Raw genomic sequence first — 18,560 nt, forward strand, 5'->3', positions numbered from 1 at the left:
TGTCTAATTGCTCTGGCTAAAGTCTCCAGGACTACATTGAATAAGAGTGCAGATCGCAGACATCCTTGTCTTGTTCCTGATTTTAGAGAGAAAGTTTTCAGTTTTTGTCCATTTAGTATGATGTTTGCTGTTTGTCTGTCGTAGGTGACTTTTATCAGATTGAGATAAAGACCATCTATTCCAATTTTCTGTAGGATTTTTATCATGAATGAGTGCTAGACTTTGTCAAAAGTATTTTTCTGCATCTATTGAGATGATTATGTGGTTTTTGTCTTTGGTTCTATTAATATGGTGTATTACATTTATTGATGTACATAGGTTGAACCATCCCTGATTCCCTGGGATGAATCCCTCTTGGTCAGGTATATAGTCTTCTTGATGATTTCCTGCATTCTGTTTGCCAGTATCTTACTGAGCATCTTTGCATCCATGTTCATTAGCGAGATTGGCCTATAATTCTCTTTCTTAGTTGGGTCCTTCTCCAATTTTGGTATCAGGGTAATGCTTGCTTTCAGGAATGAATTTGGGAGTATTGCTTCCCTTTCAATTTCATTAAAGAGTTTGTGAAGTAGTGCTGTTAGGTCTTCTCTAAATTTCTTGTAGAATTCACCAGTGAATCCATCAAGGCCTGAGCTTATCTTTGTTGGTAGGTTTTTAATTACATCTGGGATTTCACTGATTAATATTGGTTTATTTAGGATTTTTATATCTTCTTGATTCAGCTTTGGGAATTCATATGTACCTAGGAATCTGTCCATTTCTTTTTTGTTTGTTTGTGTTTGTTTGTTTGTTTTCCAGTACCAGGAATCGAATTCACAACCTCGCACTTGCCAGGCAAGTGCTGTGCCACTGAGCTAAATCCCCAGCCCTGAAATCTAGCCATTTCTTCAACATTTTTCATCTTATTAGAATATGAGTATTCAAAATAGGTATAGATGATCTTCTGGATTTCTGGAGGGTCCATTGTGATTTTATCCTTTTCATTCCTAATTGCACGGATTTAAATCTTTTCTTTCCCTTTTTTTGGTCAGGTTGGATAAGGGTTTGTTGATACCATTTAATCTTTCTAAGAACCAACTCTCTGATTCATTGATTCTTTGTATTTTTTTTTAGTCTACATTGCATTAATTTCTGCTCTGATTTTTCTAATTTCCTCCCTAGTACAAGCTTTTGGTTTAGCCTACTCTTCTTTTTCTAGATGTTTGAGGCTCACCATTTCTAGAAGTTTGAGGTTCACCATTCTTTTTCTAGAAGTTTGAGGTTCACCATTAAGTTCATTTGCACTTGCTCTGTTTTCCTGATATGGATATTCAGTGCTATAAAATTCCCTGTTAGGACTGCTTTCATTGTCTCCCATAAATTCCGATATGTTGTGTTGTCATTATCATTTAATTGTAGAAACAGTCTAATTTCTTCTTTAATTTCATCTGTGACACATTCATTGTTCAGGAGCATGCTATTTAATTTCCATGTGTTTATGAAGTTCTTGTGGTTTCTTTTGCCATTGATTTCCAATTTCATTGCACTGTGGTCTGATTATATGCATGAGATAATTTCAATTCTTTTACATTTACTTAAGCATGTTCTATGAATTAGTATGTGGTCTCATTTTGGAGAACATCCTGTGTGCAGCTGAGAAGAATGTGTATTCTGATGTTGTGGTGTTGAACACTCTGTAGACATCTACTAAGCCCATTTGTTCAAAAGTTTGGTTCACTTCTAATATTTTGTTGTTGATTTTTTCTCTAGTTCATCTGTCTTTTTGTGACAGTGGGGTATTGAGATCTCCGAATACAGTTCTATTAGTGCTTATTAGAATTTTCATGCCTGTTTATATTTGTTTTGTATAGTTGGGTGCACTGGTATTTGTTGCATATATATTTATGATTGTTTTCTCTTCCTATTGGATTGCTGCCTTTACAAGGATGTAGTGACCTTCTTTATCTCTCTTAATCAGTTTTTGCTTGAAATTCACTTTGTCTGCAAATAGGATAGCTACCCCTGCTTTTTTCTGGGTTCCTGTCACATGGCATATTGTTTTTCCATCCTTTGACTTTTCAGTCTATGAATTTCTTTTTGAATTAAATGTGTTCCTTGTATGCAGCATATTGTGAGTTCTTGCTTCTTATTTCATTCTGCTAGTCTGTGTCTTTTGATAGGTGAATTGAGACCATTAACATTGATGGTTATAACTGATATGTATTGACTTATCCTTGTCATGTTATTTTCCTGTTGTTGGCTCCCCCTCCTTTTTTCCCTTCTTTCTGTTTGTTTGCCTTGCCCAGTAGATTCCTTCTGTTGGGGTTCATGGAGTTGTAGTCCTTGTTATCTCTTTCTACAATATCCTTCAAAACATTTTGGAGTGCCACTTTGGTGGTCATAAATTTCTTCAGATATTCTTTGTCATGGAAGCATCTTATTTCTCCCTCAGTTTTGAAAGATAGTTTTGTAGAGTACATCAGTCTGGGTTGAAGGTTGTTTTCCTTTAGAACTTGAAGTACTGCACTCCAAGCTCTCCTTGACTTGAGGATTTGTGTTGAGAAGTCAGCTGTGATTCTGATGGGCCTTCCTTTGTAGGTGATTTGTTTCTTTCCCCTAACAGGTTTTAAGATTCTATTCTTGTGCTGAATTTCTGGAATATTGACTATGATATGCCTAGCTGTAGATTTTTTTTATCATGACTAATTGGAGTTCTATATGCCTCACTTACTGTTTCTCAAACTTTTCTCTGCTAGGGAAGTTTTCTGCATGATGTTTGTGAACAGTTTTTTTAATATATATATCATTTGTGCTATCTCCTGCTTTCTCATTGACTGCAATCAACTTTAAGTTATTCCTCTTTGTCTCATCTAGCAGCTGCTGTATTGATTTCTCATGGTCCCTTGCTATTTTTAAGAAATCTTTCTTTTCATGATTGCTAAGCTCAAGTCTGTCTTACATATCGAAGATCTAGTCCTCACATTGGCTTAATCTGCAGCAGATACTTTCAAAGGAATTTTTTTTTGTTTGTTTGGTTTTTTTTTTTTTTTTTTTTGGTTTTTCTCCGGTACCGGGAACCGAACTCACGACCTTGCGCTTGCCAGGCAGGCGCTTTTGCCACTGAGCTAAATCCCCAGCCCCTCAAAGGAATTTTTATTGTCCTGGACATCTGCTTGGATCTGCCTTGTGGATTCCATTTCTTTCCTATGTTGAATAGGCATAGCTACCATAATTTTCTTCAGATCCTCTATTTTTTTTTTTTTTGTCTGTATCTGCTCTAGAATCACTAAGCATGGTTTTCACTGCAGACACCATCTCTGCAGTTATCTGAGAAATTATTTCTGATTTGATTTTTTTTTTCTAGAGCCTCATTCAATTGCTTTGTTGTTACCAATTCACAGAGGCCAAGTGGGTGGCTTTGGGATTGTCTCACCTCACTCCCCCCTGGGTTTGCCTTTGGTGAACTGGATGTCTGGGGTTGCATCTTGTTTAAGTGCCTTCTCATTTTCTTCTTTTTAGTTTAATTCCTGGAGTGATGCTTGTAAATTGCCTATGGCAAGTTGCTTTATTGCTAGTATTTATAACCCTTAGGAAATGACTACTTCTCCAAGGTATCTTCCAGGGTTAGCTGATTTTTGGATTTTGAGACTGTTGCAAGATCCTTCCTCTTGGATTTGTCGGGGATGAGAAGTTGCTGCCTGTTTGGCCCAGCCCCTGGTTCTTTGTGCCACAGTATTTTCTGTGACCCTTAGTCAGTCTCAGCCTTGGAATACCAGGAAAAACAGCTGTTTAGAACAGTTATATCACTTTTGGCTGTAGTGATACTATCAGCAATGACAATAGCATCAAACACAGCCTAGAAAATGACAAAGTCAGCTAATTATTAATTTACCACCTTTAGCCATATGAACTAGCTTTGTGGTTATAACAAAATCTAATACAAACCAGAAAATTATATGCAGTGTACAAGTCCTTAATATGTCCATTTTCCCCTCAGGGATTAAAATTTTAAATGAGTTAGAAAATAGAGAAGTGGAAAAAGAGAAAGAGGTTAGAAGTAAGGCTGGAGGACAAAGGGGGAATCACAGTAATTTTGGGGAATTAGTGCAGAAGACTGGAGGGAAGAGAGAAGGAATAGATGAAAAAGAAGAACAGAGCAGAAACACAACCACAAGGGCTGGGGATTTAGCCTGGTGGCACAGCACCTGCCTGGCAAGCACAAGGTCATGAGTTTGATTCTCAGTACCAGGGGAAAGAAAGAAAGAAAGAAAGAAAGAAAGAAAGAAAGAAAGAAAGAAAGAAAGAAAGAAAGAAAGAAAGAAAGAAAGAGAGAGAGAGAAAGAGAGAGAAAAGAAAAATATCTACTTCCAGGTATGTCTCTGCTTTCACTGGTAGACAAATTTTGGAGACAGAGTCCCCATCTGTGGTGATCTACCCTAGCAAGCCAGCAATAGTTTTCTGGCAGTGTAGTGGATAATCTCAGAGAGCCTGCATCTTCTGGCAGAGACCAGACTCATTCCGCCCGCAGCTGTCAGTGCACCTTCCATGGGCCTGAGCCCAGCTGGGAGATGCTAGATGGCGCCAGCAGCTGCTCTGAGTTCTAAGCTCAGCTGGTCCCTCTCCAAGATGGCTCCCGGCCAATGGCTCTCTCCCTTGATATGACTGAGCCCTCAGCACTCACTGCCAGCTAGTGCAGTCCTTCATGTCTGCTGCTCCCTTCCACTGCTGTGTCTCTCCGTGGAGGCCTCTGGAGTTGGCAGCAGTCACCGTATGTCCACAGGCTTGAATCACTCTTGTGCAGTGAGTCCTGTCTCACTGAGAAGGCACCTCTGGCTTCCTCCTTCTTTATTAAAGTTTCTCTCTTCACTGTCTTTGTGTCCATCAATTAACACTTCAGATCCTTCCTGGGTCCAGGAGACCCACTTTCCTCCTCATCTTGCTCACATTGCTATATTCCAACTTCTGGATGGTGACTCTCAGAGAGGCTCTTTCTCTTCTGCTTACCACTCTGCCATCTTGGTGTTCCTCTCAATTTTTTTTGTTAGTAAGAATATGTTCATAGTATATAATGATTACCTTTACCATGGGGAGTTGGTACATGTATATAACACATCATAATTCTTCTTTTGTCCACTTCCCCTCCCACCCCTCCATGCTCCCTCCCACATTTGTTCCTCTTCCCATTTGAAAAAGTTCTGTTTCCATTTTGGTCAGGTGTGGGACAAACACCTGTGATTCCAGCACTTGGGAGGCAGAGACAGGAGTATTACAGTGAGTTCAAGACCACACTGGGCTACAGAGTGAGTTCACAGCCAGCCTGGACTACATATTGAGACCAAAAAGCCCAAAGGGGGTGGAGCAGCTCCATTTTCATTTTTTTCTTTAATTTTTTCAAAATTCCCTTGCCCTTACTTTCCTTCTTCCTACCCCCATCTCTTGTTCCCTTTCCCATTTGAAAAAAAAATCTCCCTATTTCCTATTATCTTTTATTTTGCTCTTTATTTGTATTTTTGGGTTTTTCATATAAGAAAAACCATGTGCTGTTTAAGCCTGTGTGATTTATTTCATTTTAGGTTATGTTCTCAAGGTTCACCCACCTTATAGGCATTTTGCTACAGATGCCTCAAGCATATCCTTCTTTATGACAAAGTAGTAATCTGTTATATATAAATACCACATTGTCTTCATCCATTCTTTGGTTGGTGGGCATATAGGCTGTTTCCAAGATGTAGTCATTATGAGTTGTGCTGCTGTAATCGTGGGTATGCATGTATCACTGTACTATGATGACTTTAACTCTATTGGGAAGATTCCTAGAAGGGGAATAACTGAGTAAAATGGGATTTCTATATTTAGTTTTCTGAGTAATCTCCATAGTGCTTGCTCTAGTTTACATTTCCAAAAACATTTCCATTTTAAATGGAAACTAAGGATGAAGATGACCTTGACAAACAGGAATTCACCTGTTGTGGGATTTTAGGCTCACTGGTCCTTGCTGGGAAGGCCCTCTGGAGCAGGAAGCATACCTTTGTACTCATCAGGGCCTCCTTACTAGTGACCACTCTGCCTGGCCTTGTCAGTGTGTGGAGGCAGCTCTGTTCATAGGAATGCTGCTTAATGTGCAATGGGTCCAAGTGGTCCTCGCATAAAGTGCCTCTGGCTTCATCCCCAACGAGCAGACATTTATTTTCTTCTGTGTAAATTCTGGGCCTGTACTGGTAGGCTATATACAAAATGACAGAAGGTTTGAACATCCTTGAATCACGTTTAGAACTGGAATTAAGCAAGGTGAATGAGAGCTAATCATCACAAAGGCCCAGCATGCTGAGTGCTTCACAAGCATCATGTCATCTGACCGCACAGCCCCTCACTGTCCCCCTTATAAGATCAGGCAACGAGTAAATTCACTGAGCTCTTTCCTCAACAGCTTGTGTGCTTTTGTGTATATTTGTTATATTTCAGTAAAATTCACATTAAATAAGTCGAGATTACTGAAACTCAGAGAAGCTTAGTTCCCTGTCTAAAGTCACCCCTCAGTATCAGCAGAGGCAGGATCATCTCACTTTGGAGCTCACTTAGCCCGTGCTCTATACAGCCATCCTTTCTATTTGTTGTCAGGCCATGTGGTAAGCAGTTAATAGAAACAGCCAGTATTTTTATTCTGCTACACAATGACTCTTCCATCTGGTCATTTCTCTACCATACGGAGATGCCCTTATAATTATTATTTCAACTTCTCTGAATAATAAATCTTTTACTTTCTCCCAACCATTTACTTCTTGATAGTTGAAGAAATGAGTGAGTGGATAAATCATATCATAATGCACATTTTTAAAACAATGTCCTAGATTCATTTATTTACTTAGTCCATAAATAATTAAATGCATGTTGCATGCAAGGGACTGAGACTATAAAGTTGAATGAAATCTCTCTTCTTTAAGGAACCCAAAGTCTAATACGAGCAGGCAGACTTATTTTTAAGAAGTTAAATCAATAAAGGGTTATAGGTTCGAATTTGAGACCTCGCAGAAAAAGTGAGACTGACTTTTGAAATTTATCTATTGAAGATAATTGTTAGCTGGGGGCCAGGGTGTGGCAAAGCCAAGGTCCTCCAACTGAGTGTCTTACAAACTACAGAAATTTGGAGATGGGAGCAGAGCTTAGTGTTAGATAATATGCTTAGCATATGCAAGGACTTGGTTTCAATCCCCTGTGCCAAACACAAACAAAAACACCAGAAATATTCTCTCACAGTGCTGGAGGCTGGAAGTCCGAGACTGAGGTGCCAGCAGGGTTGGTTTCTGAGGATGGCTCTCTCCCTGGGTTGTACACTGCTTCTTTCTTGCTCTGTCTTTTCATGACGGTTTCCTCTGTGAAATATTCTCTCACAGTGCTGGAGGCTGGAAGTCCGAGACTGAGGTGCCAGCAGGGTTGGTTTCTGAGATGGCTCTCTCCCTGGGTTGTACACTGCTTCTTTCTTGCTCTGTCCTTTCATGACGGTTCCTCTGTGCCTGTGCAGAGAGAAAGAGAGCCCTCCAGTGTCACTTTTTATAAGGACGCCAGTCCTGTTGGGTTAGTGCCCCACCCTTATGACCTCGTTCATCCCTCATTACCTTCTTAAAGGCCCTGACTCTAAGTACAGTCAGTCATATTGTGGGATGGACTACAGCATATGCATGGAGAGGGGCACGACTCAGTCTGTAATACCACACCTGAGGGTTCTCTGGCCCCCATTTCCTCCTGATGGCTGCTCACGGAGGTACCCCATGTTCCTCATGCCTTTTAAAGGATCTTTCTGTTCATTTTCCCTGTGCTAGGGCATCTTTAGTCAATGGTTTAGTCACCTTCTCAAGCCTGGACACAGTACCTGACACAAACAACTTAAAGGAGGAAAGGTTTATTTTAAGGCTCACTGTTTATAGAGATTTCAGTCCATAGTCGGCTGGCTCCACAGGCATCAGGACAGCATGGCAGAGGGGCGCAGCAGAGGAGGCTTGCTCATGGCATGGCAGCAGGAGGTCAAGAGAGATCAGGTGAGGAGGGAGGTAGACAAAACCTTCCAGCCTACACCCCTAGTGACCTACCTCTTCCAACCAGTCTTCACCACCCAAGTCACATCGAACTGTAGACTCATCAACTGATGAGTATCCCATCCACATGATCTAATCACCTCCCAGAAGCCCCATCCATGAACACACACACAGGGTTTGGAGGGACATGTAGATATAAACCATAAAAGTCAGTGTTTCCAATCTGCTCGTTGATGTCTGTTCTAAGAGTACAGGACACTGTTTTTGTTTTTTTGGTTTTTTGGTTTTTGTGTGAATCACCTACTTCAGATGTTCCCATCATCCAAAGTGATCACAGTGGAGAAGCAGCAATTGTCTTCTGTGTGGGCATCTTCCCTTTCCATGATCCTGTTGAGTTTCCAGCTGTCCTATGCCATAAGAGTCCAGGATAGGGTTTTATATATAAGTAAGGGCTCTGAAAATATAGTTTCCTTTCCCCTTTTCCTTAACAATACCAGACCTTCCAGCCCTAAGTTCCTGTCTTACTAATAGCTTACTTCTCTCACTAGTAGCTCTCTGTTGACAGCAGAGCCAAATTAGCAAGATTTGGTGGCAAACAGTGCCTAGTTGGTATCAGAAGACCCAAACCAAAGTCGCCCATGGGTCAGGTCACAGAATCTTCATCACTTGCTACATCTGTAACGTGGAGAAAATAAGACTTATGATTATAAATTATGACCAGTAAAATAGTTAAATGTAATATCCTGGGGGGAGAGAGAGAGAGATTTGTAAAGTACAAAATGCAGCATTCATTTCAAAATTAATTATATTTTCTTTTTATGCCAGCATTTTTGAGATCATTGGACCGTCTTACATTTATCTTACTTTAGATACATATGCAGAAGACCTTAACCAGGTCTTTGAGAATTGTTGAACCTAAACCATTCATTTCCCATGCCCAAGTTATAATCCTCTCACTTTAAAAAAAAAAAAGTCTCTAAACTTTCAGACCTCCAGTGCCTCCAGATTCCTAAATTGATGAGAGACAGCAAATGACTTTCCGGGAATGCTGTGTCATGCAATTGTTAGTGTGAGGCTTCCATACTCTGATTTTCTGGGTTGAAATCCAGTTGCCTCACTTAGTAGTTCTATCACCTGTTTTGTTTCTTTTTTAAAAAATAGGAGATTTGATTTGAGTTGATTTCAAGACAGAGTCTCTCTGTGCAGTTCAGGCTGGCCTCAAACTCACGGCAGTCCTCCTTCCTCAGCCTCCTCAGTGCTGTGATTACATGCATGCACCACACCTGGCTTGTTTTGTTTCTTTAACTGGAAACTAAGGGTATTGATATTATCTACCTGATAGTAAGAGATCTGTGAGGATTAAGTGGATTGTCACACATAGAGCCCTCAGAGCAATACTTGACACATAGAAAGTAATCAGTACTAGTTATTATTTTTCTCATCTGCTCAGTAGAGATAGAGGTATATGGCTACCATCTCCCAAGGGTTATTTAGTGATTCAACCCAATTCAAGACTGTTGGTGAACTGAATTTAAATTTGCTCACCAAGCAGTACTCATAATGGAAGCTACCAGATATTTACACTGTATTCCCTGCTGCATCAAGTTATGTGGATCTGTCCTGTACATAGCCTCCAAAGAGCCTGCTTTATGGCTCAGTATGACACCATGAGCAAGAGAACAGGCAAGAGGGCATAAGTGAGCTCTAGTAGCTTATGAGCATTTCGGCAAGGAACTGGAGAGAAAATTCTGGAAAATAGCCTGAGGACAGTGAAGGGAAGGCTTCTTGGCTCCAAGGAAAATTCTGACATTTCTAGTCCTGCTTGGGGTTGTTAAGGGAGATGATTTTGCAAAGCCTGGTGAGCTGGAGCCAGGAACAAGCACTGTACTACTGGGGGTTCAATGCCCTGGTGCAAAGGGAGCCTCTCATTAACTGGAGGTGGGAAGAGGACACTTTTTCCTATAGGCCTCAGAACGAAGCATGCTAGAGATTAGCTGTCAGCAGGTAGCTAGAGAGATATATGAATGTTTTCTCTTGTTTCAACTGCTGTAAGTCCATCTTTGTGTAAGTCTGTTTTGTGTTATGAAAGAGACAAGTTTAATAAACAGACTCTATTTTTGTTCTGAGCTGTGGCTTGGAAAAGTATTCTGAATCTCTCTGAACCAGGAGCCCGGTTGGTTTTGTGTGCCTGTTACTCCCCCTTCCACCACACGGGGGTGACACACCTAAGCCGCAGGGGTGGGTCTCCAGAGCCAGGAGCACCAAAGCCCTCTGGCTGGTGCCTTGACTGGGATTGTGTTCCTGATTTTTAATACACCTTTGCTCTATCCTTGTAGGAGTCATGCGTTTAGTGTTTTGTTTTTGTTCTTGTTTTGTTCTTGTAAAGGTTTACCTCGAGGGCAGGGATAGCAGCCATCCACTTGTGGACCAGTTCTGTACCTGCTGGATTCACGGTGCCTCTGCCCCTCAGCTCTTAATGGCTCCCTCCCAGATTCTAGTTCTGGTCTGGTTAGTTGGCAACACTGCATCCAATACTCAAGGACACATAGACACATGAGAAAAACAATCCTTCTCCCCCTTAGTTCAACCAAGGCAAGGCTGGAAGAATTCAAAAAGAACTTTTCCTTGGAAACAACAGCAAAATATACACAAAAGCATAAATAAATGGATAAATTCATGGAGGTTAGCCTGCAGTCCAAGACTCAAGGATAAAACAGCAAGGAAGACTGGCTAGTAAGGCCTGCAGACCAGCCAAAGTCTAGTTTCTTCGCCATCTCAGGCTCTAAGACCCCCATAGAGCAAAGTTTTAAAAAGATAGCCCAATTTTTATTCCAAGACAGATTGGATTTATAATTTATAACATATGTTTTCCAAAGAGGACATGGGGGAGCTTATAATAAAAGATGTGTATACATAAAAGAATCTCAAAGCTGTTAGAGAATAGCAAATGTTTAAATGTAGAAAACATAAATAGAATGTACAAATCCCTAAACTAATACCATGTTTGAGAATCAAATTTAGCACCAAAAATAGAATCCTGGAAACCCAACATGAAAAGGGGAGATACAGTGTGTCACACAATGATAATATCTAATAGAATAGGAAAGAAAAAGTACTTTCTTCCAGAAACCCAAGCTTTTTCTTGGTACTGAATATTTATCATAGTAATTGAAGCATGTAATTGTACAGTGACGTTACTGAGTACGCAGGAACTCTCTCCATTTGGGTGATAGCAATGTTTGTTTGGTTTGATCCTACGTCTACATCTGATGGCATACACATTTCTGCCAGAATTTATTTCCATGTTCACCATGGTTGCCCTGCATTCTTTTTCTGAAGCTGATCAAAGGGACAGGAATCCTCAGCAGAGGACCCTGCACAGGAATGAACCTCCTGGGCCACAGACTTATTCCAGCCTAACATGAAAGGGGTACACGCTGCTCTGGTTAGCAATGAGTGGTGCTTGCCATTTCTCTTTCCAAATGGCAGCTTTGTCAAGGTTTTCCTCTATGGACATACATTGGATATATCGGAGGCAACTAAAGTACTTAGTTATTGTATGATTTGAAAAGAATGCCCATAAACCAGATGCTGGGATTGCCGATTAGAGCTCTGTTGGACAGAAGTAAATTTGCCTAAATCAGCCTCCAGTGCTTAAAGGTTTGGCCCTCAAAGGAGCCTCCGTGGGTAATGAATATAGCCTAACTTGATGTGCATGCAGGTTGTGACCTAACCAAAGGGTACTCTTATAACTAAGCAACTCAGCCTGAATGAATCACAGTAGCCAACCACTCAGCCAGTCCCATATTATACCCAAATAAAATAAATGCCAAGTTGCACCAATCAGGTAATCTCTGTGTGTCATTTCTTGTCTTTCTGCTTGTGAAAGTAGCTCACCACATTGCAAGCAGGGCGTTCAGAAGCATCTCTGGTGTAGAGTGCTGCCTGCTTCTAGAAGCCTTTCCTTGCTCAAGTAAACTGTTCAATTGAACTGGTCTTAGTTTTTCTTTTAACAGGTCTCATGGCTTTCTCTTCTGTATATGGCAGCAACATGTGATTTGAGATTTGTTTCTCTGGGAAGGGAGTTAATACAGTTTTTTGGCTGCACTTGGAAGAGTTGATAAGCATACTGTGAGATTACTGAGATTGTGTGTATGTGTGTGCATGTTCTACACACATGGCTTCTTGGGCATCCAAGAAGGAACTGTAACGGCATGTATGCCTCTTTTCTCTCTTGCTATACCTCCTCTGTTCTAGGACTTCTTTCTGGTATCATCTTATGACTTTGTTTCACGGCTGTCTTCTATAAGAGCCCTTCTCTCCTACCTTTTTGCTTTTTAAGTCTACTTTCTTATTGTGATGGAACATATCCTCTTCTAGCTTTTTGAGAAATAATACCTGAGAAGTAAATTTCTTCAGATATTGCACATCCAAAAATATCATATTCTACTCCTTATAGTTCATTACTTACAGAATTTTAAGTGAATTTTAAGTTCATTACTCAGAATTTTGAAGGTATTGTCTCCTAGCTTACAGTATTGATGTTGAGAATTCCAGTGCCATTCTGCTTCCTGGTATATGCCCTATTTTTCTTTTAAGAGCCTCTGTTTAGCCCCAGTATTGGAAATTTCACACAGAAGGCCCTTGAATAATTTCTTCTTTCAATCCATGTAACTCTGTTGGGTACTTTGTACATCATTCATTCTGGAAATTAATGTCCTTCAGTTCTGAAAATTCTTACAGTTCTGGTAATTCCTTTGTCGCATTCTCTTTTCTTTCTTTCTGTACACCTATTTGTTGGATATAAGACTTCCTGGTTTAATCCTCCAATACTCTTATTTTCTCTCCTGTTTTCATTTCTTTGTCTTTTTATTCACTTTTGTGACAGTTCAAATTACATCTTAAAATCTTTCTATCAGATTTTCCTATTGCTGCTGTCTTAGTTTTCACTCCCAAATTTTCTGGTTTTCATATGTTATTCTATTCTAGTTTCATAGATACAAAATTTTTTCTTACCTCTCAGAGAATATTAATTATTGTTTCTTTGAAATTTTCCATTATTCTTTGCAATGTATCTTCTCATTGAATTTCTTTGGCTAGTTATATGGGAGTGTTTAGGTTTTTGTTGTTGTTACTGGTTTTGTTTTTCTACTTCACCAAATACCGAGGGATGCTTGACTACCTGTTAATGTTTAAGAACAAAGCACTGAAAAGTGTTTGAATGTTCCCTAGGCCTGGGTGGGGTTAATCAGGGTTTTCACAGGATTATCAAGCAGGGAAGGACCTACTCATTGTATTTGGGGCTTCCAAATGTTAGTGTCTGTAGGTGCTTTCTTCCTGATTAGTCCATCTATACTCAGTGCACTGCCATCTCCAGCAGATGTGCAGGTTTGGCCCTTAGTGTCTGGGAACACAGCAGGTGTAGGGGTGGCAAGCTTACTATTCTGTATGAAAACTTTTATTTCATCTCCTTTCAACCTTACATCTCCTTTCCTCCTCCTGTGTCTCTTGTCCCCATGTTTTGAGCCCCTGTGGTCCAATGGCTGATGTGAACACCCCTGAGAACACAGAGCAGAGGTAGCTTGAGTGCCTGTTGGGAGGCAGCCAGGGGGATGTAACGTGTAACTCTGGTCCTCATGTATCCTGTGCCCTGTCCTACAGCTTTTAGCTGCCACTCTGAGCGCCCCATGCTTCCTATCCCTGAGCCTTTCTGGGACCCTTGTATACCACTTCCTATTTTGGATATTCAGCCTCCTTCCTCCCTCAAATCAATTGTTTAGATCTCATCATCTTCTGAAAGTCATCTTCAAATACTTTATTGCTATATCTGATTGTTATTTCCCTCCTGTCCTTTGTTTCAGTAAATGTATACCGTCTCCCCCTCTATTCTTTGCTTTCTGTCATGTCCGCGTCCCTGTCCTCATTGCAGTCCTGTGGGGAAGGTAGTGTTATTGCCCTGTCACACAAGGAACAAAGGCCCAGAGAGGGGAAGGTCCTATCTGCAGGTCTCTTGACTGACGAGTGGCAGAGCCGTAGTTTGAACCCAGGCACACGTCTGAAGCCCACCCTCCTCACTTTTTCTGACTCTCTAGAATTTCTCAGGGATTCCTTCTTGCCACGCTGAACAATATTAATCAAAACCACATAGCGCACACACTCCCATGGGGCTACGCAGTTCAGCTAACAGAGCTCTTTTTCTTACCTTTGTTCCCTGAATCAGTTATTTCTTTATTTCATTTAAAGACTCACCCTCTGCAGCTGCCGTGGACAGCTTGGAGTTGTCTAAAGGCTGAAGACAAGAACCGAAGCCGTGAGCTTACAAGCTATCAAACCTGAAAGATGTATTGAGGTGAAGGCCTGTTGCCAAACCGCCCCACCAAAACTTTTTAAAGTGAGTTTTCTTTCCAGAATTAAAATAACTGCTTGTACTACACATGCACAAAATCATCAGCTTTGGCATGTTCATGACAATATGTTTTTTGTACCTGCCCACTCCAACATAGCAGACAGTGTAGCCTTCCAAAGCCAAAGTAATTGTGTGGGGGGCACTGATATTTAGAAGGCAAAGATCACTATATGTGGGTGGGCTGAACCGTGTGTCTTTCTTCCTCTTTTGGACAAGAATTCTGCGCTAACAGTTCAAGAGCTTTGTCTTCATACTGTACCTGTATGTTGCAGATTTGAGTCATGTGGGCAGGGGTTTGAAATCAAGAGAGCCAAACTGCTGTGGTGCTTTTAGAGTTCAAACATTTGGGTGAAACTTTGACTGACTTCACAGGGAAGCATTCAAGTGTAGTTTTTCATCGCACTTATGACCTTGCCCTGTTTTTTCAGTCTTACCATTCTGATATTTCCCTTGGCATTTCCAAAGAGGTCCATACAGTCATTGGCAAGTATGAAGTGCCATAACATGGGGCTTCCAGAACAAGTCTGTTACAGCTTTTCAGAACTATTTAAATTAGTCACTTTCGAAGGGAAAATGTGAAGGTATTGTTTGTCTTTAAAGTATTTGTTTTCCTAAGCACAAGCTCCTTAGCAACTGTATGTGAAGACAGGTTTATTTCAGCAGAATTTGTAGTAAACAATGTGTCATTTACAACCAGCCAGTGGACGGTACACGTAATAATTTCACTTGCAATTTTCAGGGATGATATTAGCAGACCATAATCATTCCAAATAATGCTTTGACATTTTGTGATCACTGTTGCGGACTATCAAGCTTGCATCCACAGGCACCTAGATCTGTCCCGTACACATACGTGCATGTACACACTCGTGTTCCATGATGCTCTGAGCTTGACCCTGATTCTAGGCAGCCCTTGAGATGTGAACCCAAGTAGCTCAGATCAGGAACTATTTCATCTAAGACGGCAAGTGGTCTAGGCCCCAGGTATACAGGAATATCCGCAGTATACCTTCTTTTTTTATCATTACTTCTTTGGACTTCTCCATCACTTTCTCTTGAGCCTAGATATTTCATATTCAACATGATATTTCATATTCAACGTGATATTTCATATTCAACGTGATATTTCAAATGGCCAGAATAGTTTTCTGGCTCCACAGCACCAAAAATAACATTGCTTTTAACCAGATGCTGTCTGAAATATTTATTAAAAATGCTATTTCCTGGGCTTAGGATGTAGCTCAGTGATAGCTTGCCTAGCATGCTAGAAGCCCTGGGTTCAATTCTCAGCACAACAAAGCAAAAATTGGGGATTCCTGAGTCCAACCTAGGCTTGGAGCCCGGGAATCTGCTTTTCCTTCAAGCACCACCCCCAAGTTTTGATTAGTCGGCATACCATTTTATCCAGATCCACATTTTTCCAATTTCCTCAGTGATAAGCATCACATAATATTCTTTCTAAAAATACAAATTCCTGGGCCCTGTCCTGGAACCACTGAATCAAAATCTCCAGGATTGGGGCCTGGGAAGCTGAGAGAATGGAACCTAAGATTCCAGAAAACTTAAGATCCTGAGGCCAAGGTTGCCTGCTGGAAACCATCAGAGAAAATAAACCGAGCCTCACCCATGACTTTGAAAGACTTTGCATCTCTAATTAAAGCATAAAAGTAAGGGAGAGACTAAGAAGGATCTTTGGGCACTAACCAAGTTGAATCAGAAATGTTTTTAGATTAATTTTACTTGTTTAGATGTTACCTTTTTAAGAATTGTAGGAGCTTCCTAATTCTGCCAAGTTGAAGTGTAGATAATAAAGTCAGCTATTATTCTAACTGGTTAAAACATCTAGAGGCAACATTGCATTTATTTTTTTCTCACTGATTATTTCAAAGATTATTCTTCATTTGCCTTGACTTTTCAAAAGCAAGATTAGCTTAATAGGCTTTTAAGAAAAAATTCTTTAAACAGCTGTCATTTCTCATATCTTCTGAAGTTTTCTACTTCATCTGTATGTAAACTATGAGCTTCTGAGGTTCAAAAAAAATATGTATTGTTTATCTCTGAATCCCGAAGGTGCACAGCAGAGCTTGGTGCATTAAATGAATGCTGTGTGAATTACAAGGAAAATATTTTATTTTGTCTTTGGGTTTATTTTCTTTAGCTAAGAATATCAGAGTTAGTTCAAGGCCAGCCTGAACTGCATAGCAAGACAGTGTCTGAAAAAAAAAGCAAAGGAATTTGCTGGGTATGGTGACATATGCCTTGGGAGCACTTGGGAGGCTGAGGCAGGACAATTGCTGTCAGTTTGAGGCCAGCCTGAACTACATAGTGAGACCCTGACTCAAAAGATATCAGAGATAACCTTAACCTTTTTTGTTTGTTTTGGTGAGCCTTCTTCTATGTGGTTTGAGTATTGGTTTATTAATTTGAAGATTTATGAAAGGCAAAATGGTGATTTAAAAGAAGCAAACCATAAAACCAAGAGACAAACCACCTGAAAAGAGCTGTCCAGATCCCTTATATCCTGCTGAGGAAATTTCATTGCATAAATGGGTTACTATTAGTTGATGGAAAAATTAAGTTAACTGGAATCCCCAGTTCACCAATCGCGCCAGTTAACTGAGGTATTAGTGTCCTGTTTAAACTCTCAGAGCTATTAAATTAAATGGTCGTGACATGGAACTTCAGAAAAGTCTCATTGTCGTCTAGAAAGATTGTGTACAGGTGTTGCTAGCCTGCTTTAGAATAAGAAAGGCTTCAGTATTCTCAGAAATCATTTCCTCTCCTGAGGAAATGCACCATAGTAAAATAGCCTTTCCAGTACTGTAATTGCTGGCTTCCAGCTTCAAAAGAAAATCCTCAAATATTATTCAGGTAACAGTTTCCATCAGACTTTTCTGAAGACTATAATAAATTTGTGTTTGATTAATAAAATAATTCCAAAAAAATAAAAAGAACCGTAATTTAATCCATAGAGACCCAAGCAAGTTTGGGAAACATTGAGTAGTTTAGCCAATGGTTTTTAATTTAAGAAGATGCATACAGTAGAGGGCTGGGATATAACTCAACTCATTGGTGGAGTGCTTACCTAGCATGTGTAAGACCTTTGGTTCCTTTCCCAGCACTGCCAAAAAAAAGGTATGCAGTGGATACTTATGAAATGAATATCATTCCTTCAGCTCCAAAAACTATACTCCAAGTTGTCATGGTGAGTATTTTTGGAAGAAAATACTATGGATTGAACCCAGAGCCTTTGTACTGAGCAATATCCCCGATTCTTTTTATTTTTCTGTTTTAAGACAAAGTCTCACTGAATTGTTAAGTAATGTCTAATTACCCCACAACTTTTGATCAAAGTAGAGATATTACTCAGTGGCAGGAGGCATAGAGGTTACTGTGAGCAGTGCTATAAACTTAATCCAGTAGATTCTTCTAGATACTAAGCACATGGGGTCACTGTATGTAGGGTTCTGTAATTCTGAGTGCTCTATTTTGCCTCCTGAGGGTTCCTGTCAGGTTTCCTGGACTCCTTCATCCCCTGGATCCCCTATCTAAGTCCTTTGATGAGTATATAACGTCCCTTACTTCATGAATTTCCTCCTAACCTATGCTTGGTGTTTTAGATATCTGTTTGCTAGAGGACAGATATATGCAGTTCTTTAGTTTTGGTAAGAGAGAGACAGAGACAGAGACAGAGAGATTTATATCCTTAAGCTACTCTCTAATTTCATTTATTCAAGTCAGTAAGTTTATTTCTTGACTGGCTAATTTGTTCTCAGAACGTTCCATTTAGGTATACTGCCACCGGGGGAGAAGCGAAGTTCAGTTTTCTTAGCACTGTAGGCTGGGCAGAGGAGTGTCTAGTAGACCAAAAGGCTGTCTTTCTTTTGGTCGATTTTGTTGTTGTTATTCAGTGATAAATACTCAAGTCTAAGTTATAAGGTGATATGGGTAATTATAAGTAAAGAAATGGGCATCTGGAGACACTAATTGTGCTATCTGTCCATTGCTGTGCTTAAATACCTGAGAAAATCAACTTAGCAAGAGAAAAGTTTATTTGAGCTCATTGCTTCAGAAGTTTCAGTGCGTAGTTGGTTAGCTTTCATATTTTGGGGCCTATGGTGAGGCAGAGCGTTGTGGCAGAGAGT

General features: G+C 40.2%; 1 protein-coding gene across 2 annotated transcripts in view; it reads left to right on the forward strand.

Moving 5' to 3' along the window:
- Stx8 (syntaxin 8) overlaps positions 1-18,560 on the forward strand; it is a 265,408-nt gene that overhangs the window by 220,403 nt on the left and 26,445 nt on the right. The window contains exon 9 of one of the 2 annotated variants that reach the window (XM_013522155.1): positions 14,253-14,370. The exons of the other annotated variant lie outside the window; for it this stretch is intronic. Coding sequence (XP_013377609.1) covers positions 14,253-14,302 — 50 coding nt within the window. The 3' untranslated portion in view covers positions 14,303-14,370. Of the gene's footprint in view, positions 1-14,252; positions 14,371-18,560 lie in introns of those variants that run through there. 2 annotated transcript variants of the gene reach the window in all.

The sequence above is a fragment of the Chinchilla lanigera genome, unplaced genomic scaffold, assembly GCF_000276665.1.
Source record: "Chinchilla lanigera isolate Chin_1 unplaced genomic scaffold, ChiLan1.0 scaffold00066, whole genome shotgun sequence".
Lineage (NCBI taxonomy): Eukaryota > Metazoa > Chordata > Mammalia > Rodentia > Chinchillidae > Chinchilla > Chinchilla lanigera.